Here is a 22708-nt window from a genome sequence, read left to right on the forward strand (position 1 = left end):
TGTGACTATATGTTAATTATGCATGGTTATTGAGTTTGAATGGAATACAGTCGTACTTGATGTTTTTGAATGTATATTGGGACACACAGTCTGTTGTGGGTTAGGAAATCCTCTATTTTTTACTGTCTGTTATGGTATTGTGGATTGGTTGGTTGGTAGGTGGTCATGTTTATTGAGATTGAATGGACTAATTTCCTGTTGTATTCATAAAAATGTACGTCGGGACACATGCCTAGTTTGGGCTTGGTTATCCACCGTGGTCTAAATCAGAAACTCTTATGTCATTATAATTGTCACGACCCAAACTGGCCCCTATGGGTTTAGCATCGCAACCAGCCAATAATCTGTGATTACCAAAGGCTTGTTTAACAATAATGCCAGAAATACAGAGTAAAGGGGCTGGCGGAAGCCAAAACAGTAAATAAAAGATGTCCAATGAGTTGTGACAGTCTGAATGCAAAAAGACTTTTTGTAAACATGCCACATTAATAACCAAAACATATGTACATGCGACATATACACAAACATCCATGTCAAGGACCAAATCTCTAACTATAACTGTATAGTCAAGTCTTATCGTTTATTACAAAGCGGAAACAAAATGGTGAATTCGAACACCCCAAAACAGTCGTGGCTTGAACGGACTTGGAACCTCGAGGCGAGGCACAAAGGTTGGCTTGACAAAACAAGAGCTAACCCGACGCTCCTAGCTCCGGTCCGGTATCTGGACACCTACATATATATATATATATATATAAAAACAGTGAGCTAAAGCCTAGTGAATAACAGTTATGTAAAGAGGTTAAGAATGAATATCCTTTCAGTGATTAAACAGTCATATCAGCCACTTAGAAACCATAACAGTCATATGTGGTGCATCCCATAGCAAAACAGTACAGTAGGTCTTAACAGACCGAACAGTCAGTTGATGGCCATCATAACAGTAACAGTAGTGGTTCCAAACATGGGAACCGACAGAGATCTCTGTGACAGTAACAGTAACAGTAACAGTAAATTGTTATGGTTGCCACGGATACAATTTACAAATCGGACAAACATTCATTCATTAAACAATAATGTTTCAATAAGCAAAACAGTTGATCATTCAGAAAATAATCATAATTGAACATATCTTTACAACATTGTTATTCACAGAGCATTGGGTTATAGACAGCTAATGAGCGTCCTCGGATGCCAACCCTACAATTGCAGAACGAACACACATTCGGGATTAATAACTTAGCCCCTAATTATACCGGTGTAGTTTTATAACAATATCCTCATTAAGATGCCTTAAACTAGGCCTAGGAATGCCTAGGATGGAATGAGGATGCAAAAATGCACTTTAAAACACTTTTCAGAATTTTTCAGAAAACAGGGGTCTCGCTCGAGCATGGCTTTCTACGCTCGAGCGAGATTTCCAAAACAGAGGGGTCGCTCGAGCGTGGACTTCCTCGCTCGAGCGGTCTGTAAAAATGCAAAAAGTGCTGGATGTTAAAAATCTCCGTTCGATGCTCGCTCGAGCGTGAGACATGTTCTTCGCTCGAGTGTAGATCTCGTCGCTCGAGCGTGCATCTGCGTGCACCAAAAATTTGAGAGCTTGCAATCTATGCTCGAACCAGCATTCCTTCGCTTGAGCGGAGCTCTGAACAAAAGAGGGTCGCTCGAGCGTGGAAGCCAAAATATGGAATTTCTAGATTTGCCTCCCAAGCTCAAACCAAGCATTCAATACTTCAAAACTCAACCTTTTGGGCCAATTTTCTGGAAAACACTTGAAAACTCATAGTATAACATGTCTTTGAAGATCAATTTGCAAAATCAAAGCCCAAGGGTGAGTCAATTTGAACACAAATTCAAATGTAAATATGAAGAACAATTCAAAATCATACATGCATGAGTTCCCATGAGCTCTAATACTCTAAGACATGATAAAATGCAAGATTGAGCTCAAGAATATGACCAATTCATGGATCAAAACCAAAATAGAAACATGCATGTGGGAATTTCATGAAAATGACTTCAAAACACTATGATATAGACATGCATGCACACGATGCCTCATAATTCAACACTTTGAGCTAAAACTTAACTCTAATCTCCAATATTTCTATGAACCTTGCAAGATACAACTTAATTTCATAAATAAAAGGATGAATTCTCTACCTTATGTCTTAAATTTCAAGTATGGAAGTCTAATTTTGCAATCTCACTTCAAGTCTTCTAATTCTCCAAGACAAATCTCAAATGAAGTCAAGTTCCTCCTATCTCCCTTTCTCTCTCACGGTTTGTCTCAAGAAGATGAACAAATGAGGTAGAAATAAGCTCTAAACAAGGTTTAACAAAGTGGCCCACTTCAATGGCACAAATGTAATTACTTAGGTTCAATGAGTTTAACATTATTTAATCTAATTTAATCATTCCAAATCAAATTTTAATTAAAGCCATCATAAAATCACATAAATTCTAATTAGCACATAATACTAATCAATTTATGATTCGGTCGCCAATAAGACCTTCAATTCGCAGTTCAAAGATAAAACATGAACATATCATTTAATGACTAACAGATAGAAATGCAATTAAACAACATACTCATGCATTCAGTTCAGAATTTCAGTCTGTTCATTTACTTATCATGCTCAATCAGAGATTAGCACTAATCAGAGGTGAGGGTTGTCACAATAATACATCAATTTGATAAAGTTCCCGTAATTGTAATACATGAGTTACGTTGTCAGAAGTGTTGTGTTACACTGCCATGTATAACGATTATTGTACGACGTGTGCATCATACTGGGACATATGTGAATATTTGTTCATAGGTGTTATAGTCTTAGCGGTGTTTTGGAAAGATGGTTAAAAGTTGACTTTTGACTTTTTTTGGCTTTTTTGTGAGAGAGGGAAGTGAGTTAAAAGCTGGGAAGTGGCTATTAACCCACTTCCCAAAACACCCCTTAGTACATGAAGTACGTTACCAAAAAGTGTTGTGTTACTTTTGTAATATGTGGTCACATATTGTCTTGAAAAATTGGTTCAACGGACGTGCTACTTGGAAATGTGTTTCAACGGTTTTCTTGCATATAAATTTAGGTAAAGTAATAAATAATAAAAATGCAATGTGTCTGTGATAGGCATCATTGCGGACTTGTTAGCCATTGGTGGCACGTTTAATATGAAATTGCATTACCCAGAACAAGCATCACGTGATTTGTGTTGTACTTTGGAAAATGTATTCATCAGTGTACATGTGGTTTTGGGATCATCAGAACACTTGCATAGTTAGCACGTGAGTTTGCATTACTCCGAGATCAGGTGCATTTGCCTTAACAGCGCATGTAATGCCTACTATCCGCAGCTCACCCATAATTGTAACAAATAGCAAAACTACGTTTCTACCCTTGTGTGGTCGTGTTGACATAGCTGCAATTCCTGTGCAATATTTGCATTTCAAATATATATATATATATTTTTGTATATACTTCTGCAACTTTTTGTGTGGCTCACCGTGTGCCACGTCGATGCAGCCAAGGTTATGGGATGGTGATGTAAGGGTAGGGAGAAGTGTTTCAAGGAGGAATGAGGTGAGAGCTGCGTGATGTTCACTTTAATAATTGTCATCTGACAGAAATAGTCCAAAAACAAGGGCAAAAGTGTCTTTTTGCAGCCTGAATTTCCCCCTCCCCCCACACTTCCTGCCAAAACAAGTAATAAGTATAGATTTTTTAAGCTTTTTTTAGTAATTTTTTGGCTTTTTGTACTACGGTTGGTTGTATTAAACAAGGCCTATATATACAAGGAAGGGCATTTTGGTCATTTTACCTGAGCTTGTCCTTTTGGACAAAATGTTTCAGAGCCCTAGACCTTTGGGCAAATAAAATTAAAATTTAGGCCTTATTTGTCATAATCTAAAAAAGTCAAAAAGCTAAAAAGTCACTATCCTATTTAAATTACATTATCTTATTTAAATCACATCATCTCTCTATCACATCATTTCAAACCCAACCCGTACCCAACCCATATTTCATAAAAAGTCAAAAAATACATTTATTTAGATCATCCAAGAACTGTGTGTCCTTTTTAAAATTTGTTTAAAATATAAATTCTTTATAGTTTTATAAATTATATCTCTAATCTTAAAGTTTTTAATTTCATAAAAAATAGTCTTTTTTATTAATAAATTATTAAGTCAATTAATAATTTTTAATAATATTATAAATTAATTTTAATTAATAATTTAGATAATTTTATTATTTTTGGCAAGATATGGGGTTGGGTTTTTTATTTTATTTTTTCCACTAAAAGATAAAATTTTTACAAAACTTAAAAAAAAAAAATCCAAACAAAATATCACATCTAATCGCATAATTATTTCATTTTTTCCCTCATAAATATCACATCAAACCACAAAAAATCCAACTATCTTCCTAAACATCAAATTTTTTTTTATCTAATAATATCCTACAACTAAAAAAACTTACATAAAAACTCACTTTCCAAACACTCACATTGTATAAGAGAAAAATTATCAATTTTATTTTTAATTAATTCAGTTAAATTAAAAATTATGACAATGAAATTTATAATTTTTTTAATTATAGGATAGTTTCTATTTTAAACAAATCTCAGATTTATTTGTAATTTATCAAAAAAAAAAATAATAATAAAAAAAAAAAAAAAAAAAACAAAGGACAAACCCTAACCTAAAACCCTCGTTTTCCGTTGTCCGTTCTTCTCCATGATCATCGCACACAGTGTCAGATCACCACCGTGAAGCAGCGCCATCGGACCACCGCCACACACAGAGCCACCACAACACGCCGCCGCGAAAAGCACCAGATCATCACCCACCACCACCACCCCCTCTATCGACATCTTTTCTCTCGTTATTCTCTGTCTCTCTCTCTCTGGTTCTGGATATAAATTTATTTTCTCTTCATGTTTTGTTGCTTAGAAATTGGAAAGAAGTTGATTTCTGAATATGCTAGTACAACAAACTTACTCAACTTCTTAGTATTATGGAAGCTAAACTAACGCCTATTATTCTTTTCTTTTCTTGGCAACCAAAAAAAGGGCCGCCTAGAATTGTTCTTTGATTAGAGTTTTTATCTATTAATTTTTTTATTGTGAATGAATTAGTAGTTGTAGTAGATAGTAATGGCTGCAATTAGGTTTTCAAGATTGAAATCACTCTGTTCTTCTATTAACCCCTCTTCAAGAATTCAATTTTGTCATACGAAGATTGCGAAATACTATGACTATGTTGATGTTAGACCCTCATTTGCTTATATAAACCATAATTATCACGAAACAGAATCTGGGCTTACTCAGAATTACTTCAAGGATGGTTTTGGAATGAGGGGGGTGGAATCTCTTGTTGGTAGGCAATATAACAGGATCAATTTTGTCACTGCATTTTCGCCAACACGGTCCAATTTGAGTTTAAGGCATAATGTTTTGCCTACTGGAATCGTTCCTGCGTTGAATTACCGGTCCTATTCGTCATCTTTCGGTGGCAAAGGAGAAAAAGCGAGGGACCAGGACGTTTCAGCGGCTTCAGGTGCAGGTGAGCCTTCTGTTAGTGAAAGTGGTGTAGGTGGAAGTGATTGGGTTGATATGGTTAAGGATGCTTGGCAATCAGCAATAGATGCAATGACTTATACTGGGGAAAGGGCTAAAGAAGTCTCTACTGAATTGTCTCCTTATGTTCAAAACTTGCTTGATTCACATCCCTATCTTAGAGATGTTATTGCTCCAGTTGGTGGTACTTTGACTGCAACTATATTGGCTTGGGTGGCGATGCCGAGGCTTTTAAGAAGATTTCATAAGTACTCATCGCAAGGCCCGGCTGCATTATTATCCGGGACCACGTTATGGGGGTCAGTTCCTTATGAGAAAAGCTTTTGGGGTGCTTTGGAGGATCCACTGCGATATCTGATTACTTTCATGGCATTTTCACAAATGTTAGTACAACTCTTTGTCATACTTAGATTTACATCTGCTTATTATGGTTTTAGTTTTGAGTTCTGATATGTTTGTGAAACCTCTTCTTAATTCTTTCTCTATGCAGAGGCATGATGGTGGCACCAACAACAATTGCATCACAATATATTGCACCAGTTTGGCGGGGCGCTATTATTGTTGCATTTGTTTGGTTTTTATATCGGTGGAAAACCAATGTGATTTCTCGTGCTTTGGCTTTTAGAAGCATAGCAGGGGTTGATCGGGAGAAGTTGTTAACTCTGGACAAAATTTCATCTGTTGGTCTATTTGTCCTTGGATTGATGGCTTTAGCTGAGGCATGCGGGGTGGCCGTGCAATCTATTTTGACAGTTGGTGGCATTGGAGGTGCGTTTTAAAGCGATTGTGAATGTGCATGTGAAATGACTAATTCTTTCCTAATAGGAAATATATTGCAAAGCAACTCTACAATTAAAAGTCATCAACTTGTTTTTGCGTTTCTCTTACTTAATTCTTTATCTCCATTTATTATTATTATTATTATTATTATTATTATTATTTATTTATTTATTTATTTTTGTATGTATTGAAAATTTTAGATTTAACATTTTCTTTTGATTGCTATAGCTCATTGTTGTCCTTAAATTTAAATATGAAGTTTGTGATTGCAAGTTCTTAAATGTAGGAAAATATTTTATGATTGATGAGTTACATTGATATTATTTTGTCTTGAAAATTGCTTCATTTGGTCTGTTTGAAGAACACATGAAGTTCTTAACACATCTATTATTATTTTTAATTCTAACCAATTATATAGGTTCTGGTTTTTTAATTTTTGCATTCTATTTTACTCCCAATCATCATTTAATTTAATGAAATCTCTAATGCTCATTTGCAACTTCTGTCCACGTCTAGTTGAGAACTAGGATAAGATTTCGAAGAGCGGTTGCGGTCGCCGTAACAGTTGTGTTGACGTGGTTGCGATTGCAAGGTGTAAAGGCAATAGCGCAACGGTTGCGGTAACCAGAACCGTGATTTTTTTTATTTTTTGCACAATTTGAAGAAAACTTACCGATATATATATATAGAATTATATTTATTGGGGTTTAAAATAGATTTTGATCAATTTTTGTTAATTTTTAAGTATGATCCAATATATTTTATATTTTCAAATCACTATAAAAGAAGTTTTTTACATTTTATTTTTAATAGTTAATGACTTTATGAATAATTGATTTTAAATGTTTATAAATTATTTTTGACAGATACCTGAACTAACTGAATAAAAAATATTCACAATTATTAAATGAAATGATTATAAAAATAAAAATTATGCCATAAACAAAAATTATTTTTGAAATATTTTTTTTAGACAACACTTTACAGCTAACTAAATAAAAAATATTTACAATTAAATATTAAATAAAATGATTATAAAAATAAATACAACAACTATTTATATATATTTTTATTTTACATACTAATGTGATGAAATAAAAATTAAAAAAAAAATTTAAAAAAAAAATTCATATAATATATATTTTTTTGGATTTGGATCACTTGAGTATTTATTTATTTTTTGTAAACTTTTTTTTTTGGGGGGAAAGGAAGTAATTCAGAATATTGTAAAAGAGTGTAACGGACCGTTACGGTACTGCTACGGCCGTTACATAACACTGAAACGATCGTTATACATGTGAATTTTTTTTCACACCGCTATAGAGGCCATAACGGATAGCGGTAACCACTACAACCGTTACGTGACGGTTGCGGCCGCTTTTTAAAACCTTGTTATGGACTCGGGTATGGGTGTCAAGTGTGTGTATGTATCTAATAAGTGTAATTCCAATGTCCAAGGACATGGGAACATGGCAAAATATGAGTATATTCTGATTGTGTATATATTTTCTGTAGAAATTTAATGTATAAAGAAAAAAAGAGAATTGTATTATTGATTGATGTTTGTAATTGTTGTATTTATTACAATGATTCATGATTCCTATATATAGAAGAGGGTGAGTGTGTAGTAGGTAAGAAGTAGGTGAAGTGGAGGTGGTAGTGGTGTAGTGGGTTAGGTTTAGTGGAGTAGGTGAGGTGGTAGTGGTGTAGTGGGTTAGGTTTAGTGGAGTAGGTTTAAGTGGGTGTAGTGGGTTAGGTTTAGTGGAGTAGGTTTAAGTGGGTGAAGTAGGTGATAAATTTTAACAGCCCCCCGCAAACTCAAGGGGGATAGGAACTAGCCAACTTGAGTTTGGAGAGAGTTACAAAACAAGAAAATACATAAAAATAAAAGAGGATAGGAGACACTGTATGGTCGTGTCAGACCATTGGTGAAGACACTGGATGGTGGTGTCATAACGTTGTAGAGGACACTGTATGGTGGTGTCATAACGGTGTAGAGGACACTGGATGACGGTGTCAGACCGATGTAGAAGACAGTTTATGGGGTCATGTCGGACCGTTGTAGAAGACAGTTTATGGGGTCATGTCGGACCGTTGTAGAAGACAGTTTATGGGGTCATGTCGGACCGTTGTAGCAGACAATGTGGTGACAGTTGTTGTAACAGTTTACAGAGTCTTGTCGGACCCTTGTAGAAACTAACCGGAATCAATGTCGGGACAGTTTACAGAGTCTTGTCGGACCCTTGTAGAAACTAACCGGAATCTATGTCGGGACAGTTTACAGAGTCTTGTCGGACCCATAAAGGAACTAACCGAAATTAATGTCGGGACAGTTTACAAAGTCTTGTCGGACCCTTAAAAAGTCGCACCCTCAAAAGGTGTGCCCAATCTAAAAAACGTGCCATCAAAAGGCGTGCCATCAAAAGACGGGCCATCAAAAGGCGCGCCCATTCCATAAAAAGGTGTGCCGGACATGATGGCGAGACGCGTGACCACATTGGCTTGCGTGCCCGTTTTGTCGTCTGGCGTCAAGTGGCGCGCGATGCGCGTGTCTGCCTCTTCATCATGGTCTTTATAAACCGAAGCGGAGGCTGAGGCTTGAAAGCATAACTAACCAGTGGAAACCTCTTCGTTCTCTGAGAGAGATTTCTGAGAGAGATACTCTGTAATACTCTGTTTTCTGAGAGAGATTTCTGAGAGAGATACTCTGTAACACTCTGGTGTCTCTGTTTTCTGAGAGAGATTTCTGAGAGAGATACGCTGTAACACTCTGTTTTCTGAGAGAGATTTCTGAGAGAGACACTCTGTAACACTCTGTTGTCCAGAAAATGGCTTCGTCTTCCCGTGGTCTGCTCACTCTCTTTCCAGACCTTAACGAGTCAACAAGAGAGATAACTGGTGCGGGGGCCAGTGAACCTCAACCAAGCGCCCCAGGGTTTGCTCCGTTGAACTTTCCGATGCGGTCGGTGGAGCAAAAAATGGCGGTGCAAACTGATATTGAGGCCAATCAGTATACTCTGAAGTCATGCGTGGAAACCATGACTGCGGTCACAAATTTGTCGCACCGGCTGCAGAGCAGGACAAATGAGGTGCAACAGTTAAACTCCCAGCTGGCTCTGCTCCAACGCATGTATAAGGATGCGCGAGCAGAGATAAGTGTGCTGAAAGCAGAAAATAAGGAGCTGAAGCGGAAGGCCACCGTGATGTTCCGATTTGGAGGGCCGCCATATGCTGCAGTGGAGGAGCAGGGAGGAGGCAACTTGCTTGGTGGTCTAGGAAGCACGGAGGCAACACCGTCAAGGGTCGTCCAAGACGGAGGCAAGAAGAAGAGACCTGTGGCAGAGTAGAGAAGCAAAATCCCGCATGTGGATGTGGTTGTTTGGGTTTGTTGTTGTTGTTGTTGTTGTTTTTTTTTTTTTTTTTTTTTTTTTTTTTTTTTTTCTGTAAAATTGTGATCAGGGCGAAATCCCGATAGAAATAAAATGAGTGTATTGTGCAAATCCGAATGGCTTGAAGGTACAAGACTGAGCAGAAAAATTAGATGGAATGATTTTTTTTTTTTTATTATTATTATTTTTTTTTTTTTTATTTTTAATAATAAAAAATTGAGGTTCAAGGAAAAGTTGGGCTGTGGAAAGAAGAAAAAGAAAAAGTAGCACCCACGTGAGTTCCATCCAATTATATATATATATAAGATAAAAAAAAAAAAGGTTTGGACGGTGGAAAAATATTTTAAAATAGAAAAAATTATATAATATAGTTATCTCTTTGAAACTATATGCTGGTGTTGATAAAAAAAGTGGGCCAAATTACCAATACCGCCAATCTTGTAGACATCCTGAAGTGGGAGATGAAGAGGCTTGTCTGATGGCCTCTTGGGCTCTGTAATCATGTCGAGGGCATCAAGAAGGGTTGGGCCCTTGTACCATGTTACCGGTGTAGAAGACACTGTATGAGTGTGTATATAGACTGCCCAAAAGATATACATGGATATAGATATCGAGCCCTCAAAAGTCGTGCCCTATTTTGTGGCTTGGAATAGCAGGGGATTGAAACCAGACGCAAGGAAGGCCGGTGTCGCGACGGAGCTTTGGCAAAGGGACATCGACGTGCAAGCGGTGGTGGTCTCCGGCGACTGAACAGTAGTGCACTCAGAAAGAAAATTTCAAGGTATGTGTAGAAAAATTTTAGCAGATTAGGTTGAGGTCCGGCGGACGGCCAAGGCGAGGTTGCCGCCCGCCGGTGAAGCGAAAAATACTAAGTGCTTAACCTTGCTCTGATACCATGTAGAAATTTAATGTATAAAGAGAAAAAGAGAATTGTATTATTGATATCCTAGACTAAAATGGTGCTCAAAAGGTGTTATAGAGCATTTCATGCACGATATATTATACATAGTTTGTTGGTAAACTCAAATTATTAAATATGCTTGCTAGAATGTCCAATTACACGTACCAGACACATATCTTGTATCCCTAATCTACTGTCTGACATGGGTATAACATAGCTTGTGGCATTTGATCCTATAAATGTATGTATGAATGTATTCTGTAACAAAAGGTGAGGAGTTATTATTTTACCCCAACTTTTTACTTTATTCCATCCTTCCAAAATCATGAAATGTCATGTGTTGTTCTTGTGTTTCTAGTCTTCTATAAGGATTTCAGTTTGGCCAAAAAAATGAAGTGCAACAGGATTTTATTAAGAAATATATAGGATTGCTTGATGAAAAGAGAACTTATTTATAGAGAACTTTGTAGGTGTAGGGCTGATAAATTGATTGTGTTAGAGGGCAATATAACCATCCGTGATAAAATATAGCAATAGACATTGAAGGTGTTATCAACCACTGAAACTTGTGGAGGCACTAATCAAGACTATTTGATCCAAAGGAGAAACATATATATAATAGTTGGAAGATACTGGCATGTTGTATGGATAAAGGGGTAGTATGTATTTATGATAAAGGAACTCAATAAAGTTTGCCATTGGATTAGTAAGTTTATTCTCTCATTGTAAGCATTATATGAATTTTGACTTTGCCCTTGTAACTTTTATGCAGGAGTGGCTACTGCTTTTGCAGCTAGAGACATACTTGGGAACATTCTTAGTGGGTTGTCCGTGCAAATTTCACAGCCCTTTTCAATTGGAGATACAATAAAAGTATGTTCAATGGGTTTTGTTTCTTTTAAGTGTATTGGGTATCATTTAATGTGTTTTATTTTTTCTCTTTTCATTTTCATCTGTTTCAAAATGGCAATAAATTAATTTCAAGTGTGATTTTTGTGTGTAAAGTAAGAAAACATGCTATTGTCTCAATAACATTTTTTGTGGCAACAGTACTGTAATTAGAATAAAACAAAGGCTACCACTTTCAATCCAACTCCATCTTAAGCTATATTTGACCAACAGGGACTTAGGGTTGTTTATTGTTTGGCCAAAACTTTAACCACTGAAGGGTCTCTTTTGATGAAGGAAAGAATAGATAATCTTTCTATTAAGTCTTTTTGGGCCACTAAATTGCCTAGTTCTTTGTTTGAGGTTTCTATTTTGCTTGAACATGTAACTATTCTAGACAGGGTGGCACTTTAAATATAGAACCACATGTTACTTCTTAGAATGCTGATAACAATATCATACATTAAATTAAACAAGAAGATAAGATGCTATGCTGTTAGATTCCATGGCAACTAAAGTTGAATTGATTAGACAGCTAAAGTTGAATTGATTAAAGAAGGATAGTTAAGGAAATGAGTGCTTCTGTACTTTTGGTTAGGTTCCATTGTAAATCCAATCGGGGAGTTGATTTGTTCCAAATTCGGAGTAATGTTGTCTTGAAGTCCAAATGAGTAGCATAATGATGCCCTATGACTACTGGGGTGGTTGAATAATGGGATGATGGTAATGGTTTGTTGAGGTAGATAAACTGGCTGTGGTGAAGGAGATATGAGGAAGGGGAGGGTTTATTTATTTAATTTTTTTTTTTTGGGTTAGATATCACATGCATGATGCCAGATCTATTTTACCAGTGTGCAGCCTAGGACCACATGTAGGAGCAGCCATTTCTGGAAACTCATGGGTCCTGAAGCATTTAAGGAGCAGCTATGTATACACAAATGCCACTAAACATGCACAACACACACAAGTTCATGTAACAAAAAATGTTTTGAATAAACTACAAAGCAATAAATGTCAAGGTTTGAGCCATATGTTTTGGTTTGGTGAATTAGTTGTTAGCAATATGGCTTGGTAAACTGTGGAATTAATTAAAGGTGACTTTCACTGCCCTTGCCAATAAAAACCATCAAAATATTTGTAAGGGGTGTAGGTTGGACAAAACATGCAGAAAGTGCATAGATTGGTGCCAAAAGCTGCAGCTGAAGAGATTTTAGCACTCAAACAGCCAAACCCATGGTTACAAAGTCAAATTTACAGTTTCACATTGGAAAATGTCGTCAAAACGAATGTATATTTATATATATTTGAAGAAATATAGAAAGAAAAACCGTAGCACAGTCAAACTTGCGAAGTGACTGGAATTTTGATTGGAAATGTGAGTCTGTGGATTTGGGAGCAATGAGTTCCCCAGTTCGAGAAATTTGGTATCCAATAATGGGGATTGTTGTTTTTTTACTGCATCACTGCATGCATTGCTTTCATGGTCTAGCAAATTGTTACGTTTTATGATACATAGCACAGGATTAGCAAAGTTCTTTGTTATAGAAGGTTAGACCGTTAAATTACAACAAAGCCATAAATTGAGTGTGGTTGAAACACATCAAGATGCGAGTCTGAAGGGAAGTAGTCAGTGAATTTGAAGAATAAAATTTTGAGAAGTTGGGGTAGGCACCAATTTGGGACAAGATGGGAGAAACACAATTAACATGGATTTCCAAGGGCAATGAATACACGCCACTACTGCAAGGATGAGGACAACTCTAAAAAGGACATCGATTAAGTGCAGTGGGTTTTCCAGTTGGAGTGGATCAGCATCTTCATAGTCAGTGGGGGGCTAGAGTGGGGAAGATGAGGAAGAAATGGTGGTGTTGATTCCCTTATGCATTGTCTGAATCATTTGGGTGGCGGAATTGTACGTCTTTTGATTCTATAGAGGTTCCTTTGTAAGTTTGTATAGGCTTCAAAAATATATTTTAAGTGTTTTATATAGTTGAGAATTGGGAGTTACTTTACCCTTCTCTCTCGATCAATTCTTGGATTTTGTTGAGTTTTTTTATACACGTGCAAGTGTAAAGTGTTTTTTTTCTTGTGTGTGTGCGCGCGCGCGCGCATATGGTGGTGTTAGAATTTACCACCTCACCTACTCCTCCTACCTAACCCACCTCCACTATCACACACTCCACTACCGTCCACCTCCACTATCACACACTCCACTACCGTCCACCTCCACTATCACACACTCCACTACCGTCCACCTCCACTATCACACACTCCACTACCATCTTCTCCTCTATATATAGGAATTGTAATATACAGATATCAATCAATCAATTGTAATAAATCAATCAATCAATAATATACATCAAATTTTACATGGTATCAGAGCAGGTTTAGAACTTACTATTTTTGCTTCACCGGCGGGCGGTAACCTCACCTTAGCCGCCCGCCGGACCTCAACCCAATTTTTCTCTCTCTCTCTCTCTCTTTCTTCCAAGTTCCATGGGCAGATCTCCTTGCTGTGAGAAAGAACACACAAACAAAGGAGCATGGACCAAAGAAGAAGATGAACGCCTCATCAACTACATCAAAGCTCATGGTGAAGGCTGCTGGAGATCTCTCCCCAAAGCTGCTGGTTTGCATAGATGTGGAAAGAGTTGTAGACTCCGATGGATAAACTACCTTCGACCTGATCTAAAGAGAGGAAACTTCACTCAAGAAGAAGATGAACTCATCATTCACCTCCATGGCTTGATTAGCCGGACACGTTTTCCCAGGCGGTCCTTCCTCGGCCGTGGTGTTCCGGCTGAGTCACCAGACGACCATCGACGAGCTCTGAGCTATGGCTTCCTCCTGGGCGTCGAAGGCGGCTCGTCAAGCCGCAATCGTTTCTCGGCTCTCCTCACGCCGCGACTCTTGTCCAGCGCCGCGGCCTTGCTGGCGCTTGCCACATCTCTGCCGACAGACTCCATCGCTACCGTCTTCTTTGATCTGCCGCCGTCGACAGCCTTCCCTACCGCCGCATCTCTCCTATCACTGCTATTTTCTACTCTCTCTCATCTCCTCTTCTCTTTCGAACCAGAGCACCGACTTCAATGGTGGTTTAGCTAATGGTGGAGGATCGAGCTCTGCTAGGGTTTCTATGATATTCCAACTCCTTTGTTGAGATTCACACACCCACACACTCTCTCTCTCTTATAACCACACAGCCTGTTTTTCAAGAATAACCACACACACACACACCCCACTTCTTCTCTCTCTCTCTGCGCACCTAGTCCAGACCTATTCTTCTTTTTTGATTCTCTCTCACTTTCCACCCACTCTCTCTCCCAGCTCTTTCTCTCTCTCTAATAATCAACTCACATGCCCCACGATATTTCCCTTTACAAAAAAAAAAAAAAAAAACCACTCCCTACGCACTAACATCTTATTATTATTTCTTTCCTTTCTTTTTATTTTTTATTATCCACCCACTCTTCCAAATCCAGAAACAGCGAGGTGTGGGTGGAAGGGTTGCCAAAAAAAAAAAAAAAAATAATAATAATAAAAAAAAAAATAAAAAAAATAAAAAAACAAATGCTCTCTTTCTGCCCGAATGCTCTCTCTCTCTAGGCTTTTTCACTCTGCAGGTTTGAACTTTGAACAACCTTGTGTCACTCTTAAAACAAAAAAAAAAAAAAAAAAACAACAACCAACACTGCACACCAAACTCCTTTATTCCTGCCGGGATCTCCCCGATCACATTTTTACACAACAACAACAAAAAAAAAAAAAAAAAAACAAAAAAAAACAAAAAAAAAAAACAAACACACAAACACAAAAGCCACACCCACAATGGGATTTTTCTTCTCTACTCTGCTGCAGGTCTCTTCTTCTTGCCTCCGTCTTGGCCAGCCCTTGATGGTGTTGCCTCCGTGTTTCCCATTCCACTGGGCCCAATCACTACTCCCTGCTCCTCCACTGCAGCATATGGCGGCCCTCCAAATCGGAACATCACGGTGGCCTTCCGCTTCAGCTCCTTGTTTTCTGCCCTTAGCACGCTTATCTCTGCTCGCGCATCCTTATACATGCGTTGGAGCAGAGCCAGCTGGGAGTTTAAATGCTGCACCTCATTTGTCCTACTCTGCAGCCGGTTCGACAAATTTGTGACCGCCGTCATGGTTTCCACGCATGACTTCAGAGTATACTGATTAGCCTCAATATCAGTTTGCACCGCCATTTTTTGCTCCACCGACCGCATCGGAAAGTTCAATGGAGCAAAACCAGAGGTGTTTGGTTGAGGTTCACTGGCCACCGCACCAGTTGTTTCTCTTGTAGGCTCGTTCAGTTCTGGAAAGAGCGTGAGCAGGTTCTGGGTAGCTGGACGGGACGAAGAGGCCATGTTTTGGGTTGCTCAGTGTTTCAGCGCAGGGTTTACAGAGTGTTTCAGACTGCCAAAATTCAGAGGTTTCAAACTGGTTTGCACAGCCTCTGCCTCAACCTTGGTTAAATAGCCAGGGCCGATCCGCGCATCGCGCGCCACTTGCCGACAGACGACACTCGGGCACGCAAGCCAAGGCGCCCACGTGCCTCGCCATCATGTCCGGCACACCTTTTGATGAATTGGGCACGCCTTTTGATGGCACGCCTTTTGATAAAATTGGGCACGCCTTTTGAGGGTGCAACTTTTACAACGGTCCGACATGACCCTATAAACTGTCCCGACATTGATTCCGGTTAGCATCTTCAACGGTCCGACATGACCCCATAAACTGTCCCGACATTGATTCCGGTTAGCATCTTCAACGGTCCGACATGACCCTATAAACTGTCCCGACATTTGATTCCGGTTAGCATCTACATCGGTCCGACATGACCCTATAAACTGTCCCGACTTTGATTCCGGTTAGCATACAGTGTCCTCTACACCGTTATGACACACCCCTCCAGTGTCCTCTACACCGTTATGACACCACCCTACAGTGTCCTCTACACCGTTATGACACCACCATCCAGTGTCCTCTATCACGTTATGGCACCACCTTTCAGAGTCTTCACCAACGGTCTGACACGACCATACAGTGTCTCCTATCCTTTTTTATTTTTATGTATTTTCTTGTTTTGTTCCTCTCTCCAAACTCAAGTTGGTTAGTTTCTATCCTCCTTGAGTTTGCGGGGGGCTGTTAGAATTTACCACCTCACCTACTCCTCCTACCTAACCCACCTCCACTATCACACACTCCACACCTACCACCTCCACTATCACACACTCCACTACCGTCCACCTCCACTATCACACACTCCACTACCATCTTCTCCTCTATATATAGGAATTGTAATATACAGATATCAATCAATCAATTGTAATAAATCAATCAATCAATAATATACATCAAATTTTACAGGTGGCATTCCCTTAATGACATCGATAATGAAAAGTTTTTATTTATTAAAAAAAGAGCACAGGTATGGTAATGAAATAGACACATTGGCATACAAAAGATATATCCTTTTGGTAGACCCTAAGTCATTGGCGCAAGAGCTTAGATGACTTGAGATTCACACTAAAACTGGAATAAGCATCTGTCTAGTATTATGATATCTTAAGCAAGTCCTTATTACATGACTCAATTTGCCGAGTACAAATTCTTGAATTGCTTGTTCTATTGGAATATTAGTTATTAAACTATTGTCCCGGCTTTGCTCTTTTTAATTCTTTTCATAAGGTTTGAATAATTACTACTTTTGCAGGCTGGATCTGTAGAAGGTCAAGTTGTGGAAATGGGGCTAACAACTACATCATTACTAAGCGCAGAGAAATTTCCTATAATAGTTCCAAATTCACTGTTCTCTAGTCAGGTCGGAATGCTCTCATTTACTTCCATTTTCTTTCTTTTCTGGCTCTTCTATAATTCACCATGCAGACTATCATTCCTGTGTCACCTCAAACTCTTGGTACACACGCTACTTCTATACATTCTAGAACTATATCAAACCAAGCTACTCGAGCTTGGCTCACAATTTGTTCGACTGAAGCTTATTTGAGATCGGCTTGAAAGACAAACAAACCAGTCTTCAATACATTTTTTAAGCTCGTAAAGTTTTCTACACACAATCTACTACTTGATTTGTTCGTCCCTTCTAACGTATCTGTAGGGATTTTCGCAATTAAATTTTTCCATGGGCCATTTTCTCATCTAAATTTCATGTGGTTATGTAGTGATTATTTGCTTATTTTCATGTGTGTTGGGGGATATGCTCTCTCTCTCTCTCTCTAATTGCCTAAATCTATGGCTTTTTCTTGGTTATCACTTGATCTTTATATATATATATATTGCTTTTATTATGTCATATTTTACTATTGTGGTTTCTCCTGTCATGGAAACCAAAATATTTTCTTGTATATCATTGAGTGACATGTAATTTTTGTAGGTAATTGTAAATAAATCACGGGCCCGCTGGCGTGCCATGGTTAAAAAAATTCCTTTGCAAACTGTTGACGTCAGTAAGATCCCCCTTATAACAGAGGATATTAAGAGCATGCTAAGATCATATCCAAAAGTTTTCTTGGAAAAGGAGCCCCCGTACTGTTACCTATCTCAGATAGGAAGATTGTATGCTGATCTGACTCTGGGATGCAATCTAAAACAAATGGTATCGTCTTCTTTCTCAAATCTTTCCAAATAACAAGCAGGATTGATTATGTCATTTTATTGGTTTGTTTTCTATTTGCTTATGTTTTTTAACCTGTATTTAGTTTCTTAAATCTTTGCATACTAAAATTGACCGATCACTGTGAGCATAATAACCATGAAATCATTTAATTTGTGGGTTTATTCTAAATTAGGGTATAGAAGTATGGGCTTTTGAGCAATCATCACACACTTCACAATTTGTGGTTTCATTTGTCTCTTGTGGTAACCACCTCAAACCATCGGCAATCACCTCACTTGTTTCCAAACTGTTTTTAAAACGCGTATACCAAATGTTTATTTTAACTATAAAAAAAAAAAATCACATAAAACAATGTATTGTAAAGTTTACCAAACATCATACAATGGCCTTTCTTCTGACATTAGTAAACCTATTAGTTTTAGGCTTTGCTTGGATTTCATAAATAGATGAAACCAAAGTGAAATGTTGAAGAGCTGATTTCTTTCTAAAGCATCAACTTCTTATCATTCATAAGATTTTAAATATTAATACATGTGTTTGCTTTTTGTGTTTCTAGCGATATGTAAGTTTATTCTCTGTCATTGGTGCTCGGACAAATCTTCCTTCCATAATCGAGTTTTGATTCAGCATTTATCATCCAATCTCTTTCCTCTTTCGCTTAAAAATGGCTGTTTTTTTTTTGTTTTGTTTTGTTTTGGGTGGTTGTAGAGCAAAGACGAGCTTTACTCCACAGAGCAAGATATTCTTCTGCAGTCAGTCCAGATAATCAAGCAGCATGGTAGTACATTGGGTAGCAGAACCATGGAAGATATGATTTAACTAGTGAGACACCGGATCTACAAAATAGAAATGCTTGAGTGGCTTTCTTGGTGACTTTTATTTTTAGCTAAAATATGAGTTGAAAAAAATATGTTTGGGAATGATTTTTTTATTTTTACCTAAAACATTGTGCAAAAAATTGAGAATGAAAATGAATATTTGACTTTTTGTATAATCTGTTGATTTTTTGGCTTTTTATTTCTTTTTTTACTATAGTAGCAGCTAACGGGGCCTCTAAAATGTGTTTCTGCACTTAGATATGCAACCGTCAGCTGGCCAAATTTCGCCTTCGCCGCCGCTGCACCTTCAACCTAAAATTCCCATTTTCAAAATCTCCTCAGAACACCCAAAATAAATAAATAAATAAAAGTAAAAAAATAAAATAAAATAAAATAAATAATTTAATAAATTCTGATGTCAATGGTTAATTTAATCTTGTTATCGTAGAACACGTGATAAATCAATCAAGACATTTATAGATTCAAAACAATTTTCTAAATTTATATTTCTGAAAGAGTGCTGCTATTAACACTTATTTTTTTCCTTTGAACCCCCATCTCTTCCATTTTTTTTTTTATTTCTAATTTTATCCCAACATAAAATTTCACTTTTACCCTTATCCCTCATCTTCTAACCCTAATTTTTCAAACCATAACCCTAACCCTAACCCCTCTCAACTCCGGCTACCACCTTCTTCAGTTGCTGGCCAGCCCCTCACCTCCATCTCCTTCTCCTTGTGAAATTGCGATCTCCACCCCTACCCATCGCGAACCCCACCGCCATTGCAATCTCTCTCTCTCTCTCTCTGCGCATGGTTGGGTCGATAAGGTTTGGAGGCGCGATGGTGACGGGGACGACGATCTGTGACCTCAAACCCTAGCCACCTCCATCGTCGTCGCGATCAGAGATCTTAACCCTAGCCGCTGTCGTGATTTGTGACCTCAAGCCCTAGTTGCCGTTGCGATCTGTGGCCTCAAACCCTAGTCGCCTTCATTGCTGTTGCAATTTGAGTTGGGATGAGCAGCGACCGATGATGGTAGCTAGGCAATGGTGGCGAGCGAGAGAGAGAGAGAGAGAGGGCTCGCGATGGTGGTTCTAGATTGAGGTTGTCTGAAGCTGCTGGGGGTGGTCAACTGTGGGGGTTGCGATGAAGTTGACCGAAAAGTGGCTCTGGATTGGAGTTGACAGGAGAATGGCGTCGACGGTGGAGGTTGTGGCCAGAGTTGACAATGGTTGGAATGGGAAGGTGGGTTAGAGTGAGGATATAGTTGGAATTAAGGTGGGAGTTCAAAGAGAAAATTGAGGGGCCTCATTTAGCTGGATGAGGGTTCAAAGAAGTGAGTGGTCCAAAGAAGAAAGGAAGGTGCTAATAGCAGCACTTTTCTAAAATTGTAGAACTACTCAAATCTCCTTGCCAATCAGAACAAACCATCGCCATATCCCGCCACTTTCACAAAAAAATCACCTATCAACTTCACACATACACACAAAAAGAGGACAGAGACTCTTTACAATAATGATGGTCGCAATAATTTTTTCATTCAAAATTTTGACAAATATTTATTTAGGAAAACTATTTACATGTTAGTGCATTATATTCATGGTCATTATTAAATTTATGTAACTTGGGCCCTAAATTAAATGCACCTTATATTTCTTAAACTTTGTTTAATATTGGGCATGACCTGTATAATGGTTATAAATTATAAGTAAAATTTTAAATTATTAAGTTAAAATAAGTTGTAAATTTATTTGGTGCAGTGTAACTTTTGATAATCTATATAACATTTTTATTGTGTAGGTATTCATAATACCTCAAAAATTATTACTAAGACAAAGATATGAGACTTTTATGTTCATATGTATTCAAGGGTTTCAAATAAATTAAAAAAAAAAAGAAAGAAGTTACAAGTTATAGTTTGGAAAACCTCTATTTTTAGCCAAATAAGCTAAAAAAATATCAAATAAATTATAATTTAAAATTACAACCAAATAAACTTAGTTACACAATATAATATAATATAATAAGTATAACCTTATTCAAGAAAAAATGTACCAATTATAAAATCTGAAAATTAAAAGTAAATCTTATAGAAATTTTGAAATATGAAATCATGCAAATTACAAAACATAAATACATAAGTAATATTATAACCATATGCATCCTCTAGCAGAAGAAAAAACTTACAATGAAAATTTGTTATTGGCTATATTGCGAATAAATATATACATTTTCTCAATAGCCTCTGTTATTCATATTTGTGCACTTGATAAATATAGATTTTAAACATTGAACCGAGACCAAAGAGATTGGAGATTTATTTTATAAAAATACATTTAGATTAAATAAATATGCAATAAATTTTTAAAAATTAACATAATTGTTAAATGCATAATAGTAATAAGGATGCGGGAGACTAAAGATTAGAAATTGATCTTTATAAAAAAACATAAACTTACAATGAAATTTTTTTATCAATTGAATTCTTCACAATTGCTCCCTTCACCAACAGTTACAACATTTGATGAACACCGACTCTAATTTGACTTGAATCCAATGAGTACAAGAGAGAAGATTTATGGGAGATGTGAATTGCTTCTCATAATTTGTGATACAAAATTTTAAAATTGATTTAGCGTTCTTTTCTTTTAAAAAAGTCATAAATTATGAGAAAATTAGATTTTTTTTAATGGTTAGATGGCACACTTTTGAATTTTGAAATGAGTTAGCATATTTTCCTTTTAAATTTCATAAATCATTATATAGTTATATTTTTATTGTTGATAAAGTGTTACCCAATAGATTTTTTTTTAATTTTTTTAATAATAAATAAAAATTAATCAAGAAATTTACTATGTGGGCTTGGAAATAAATAAAAATAAAAATAATTTTGATTTTTTTTTTAAATGTAATTTTGAAAGTTTACTATATTGAATTTTGAAAGGAGAATTATTATAAATTTTGAAAAAGATTTCTATATTAGTTATAGCATAGATAATGTGACTATTTGAAAGATTTTTTTAATTATTATTATAAATTTTAGATTCTATTGAATTATTTATCATATTTAATGACACATAATTTAAATCTTGAAATGGAAAAATTTATATATTTTTAAAAATCATAAATTGTGGAATAATTAGAGTTTTTTTTATTTATTATAATTAGATTTTAGTGAATTGCTTCCGTATTAGTGGCATACAAATTTAAATTTTGAAATAATTGAGCATAATTTACTTTTAGAAGTCATAATTTATGAAATAATCTATATATTATATAAGGAAAATGGAGTTTCTAACCCACAAGCCTTGTGGGACCTCCAAGTTCTCAATCTAAGTTTCATAATTTTTTGAATTTTAAAAATTAAAAAAATCTTCTATTGGCTAGCTCTTATTCAAGCAAAAATAAATAAATAAATAAATAAAAATTGAGAGCTTTTTTAGTAAATCCATTATCTAAGAGTGTTGTTCCATGAAACCCATACTGTTTTATAATATTCCATTAGGTCCATTTTATACAAAAAGACCAAAAAAGCCCTAAAAAAACACGCGCCCCTCTCTCTCTCTCTTTGAATCTAATAACCATTTCTCTTCCCCTCTCTATTCTTGCGCAAGAAATCACGCACAGTACCTCTACAGTCTCAGAAATCCAAACCATATTCCGCATCGCCTCGACGCCCCGAAGACTGTATTCCTTCCATCG

General features: G+C 36.8%; 1 protein-coding gene and 1 long non-coding RNA gene across 3 annotated transcripts; one reads left to right on the forward strand and one right to left on the reverse strand.

Annotated features, from left to right (window-relative positions):
• Positions 1–537: 537 nt before the first annotated feature.
• Positions 538–4836, reverse strand: LOC145790857 (uncharacterized). The gene is made up of 2 exons (XR_014330130.1): positions 4701–4836; positions 538–732 (listed from the first exon to the last, which is right to left on the reverse strand). It is a non-coding gene; the product is annotated as an uncharacterized LOC145790857 (long non-coding RNA).
• Positions 4620–19180, forward strand: LOC114298283 (Mechanosensitive ion channel protein). Of its 2 annotated transcripts, XM_082869790.1 has the most exons (7): positions 4648–4892; positions 5312–5960; positions 6068–6345; positions 11420–11520; positions 17263–17370; positions 17944–18165; positions 18895–19180. In XM_082869790.1, the coding sequence occupies exons 2-7, from the start codon at positions 5353–5355 to the stop codon at positions 19003–19005; spliced, it is 1428 nt and encodes a 475-aa protein (XP_082725916.1). In that variant the 5' UTR covers positions 4648–4892; positions 5312–5352; the 3' UTR covers positions 19006–19180. The 2 variants fall into 2 exon arrangements, with proteins under 2 accessions (XP_082725915.1, XP_082725916.1); XM_082869789.1 differs by having other exon boundaries at positions 4620–5960.
• The last annotated feature ends 3528 nt before the right edge of the window (positions 19181–22708 follow it).

This window comes from Camellia sinensis, chromosome 5, assembly GCF_055761805.1.
Source record: "Camellia sinensis isolate YWXY chromosome 5, ASM5576180v1, whole genome shotgun sequence".
Classification (NCBI taxonomy): Eukaryota; Viridiplantae; Streptophyta; class Magnoliopsida; order Ericales; family Theaceae; genus Camellia; species Camellia sinensis.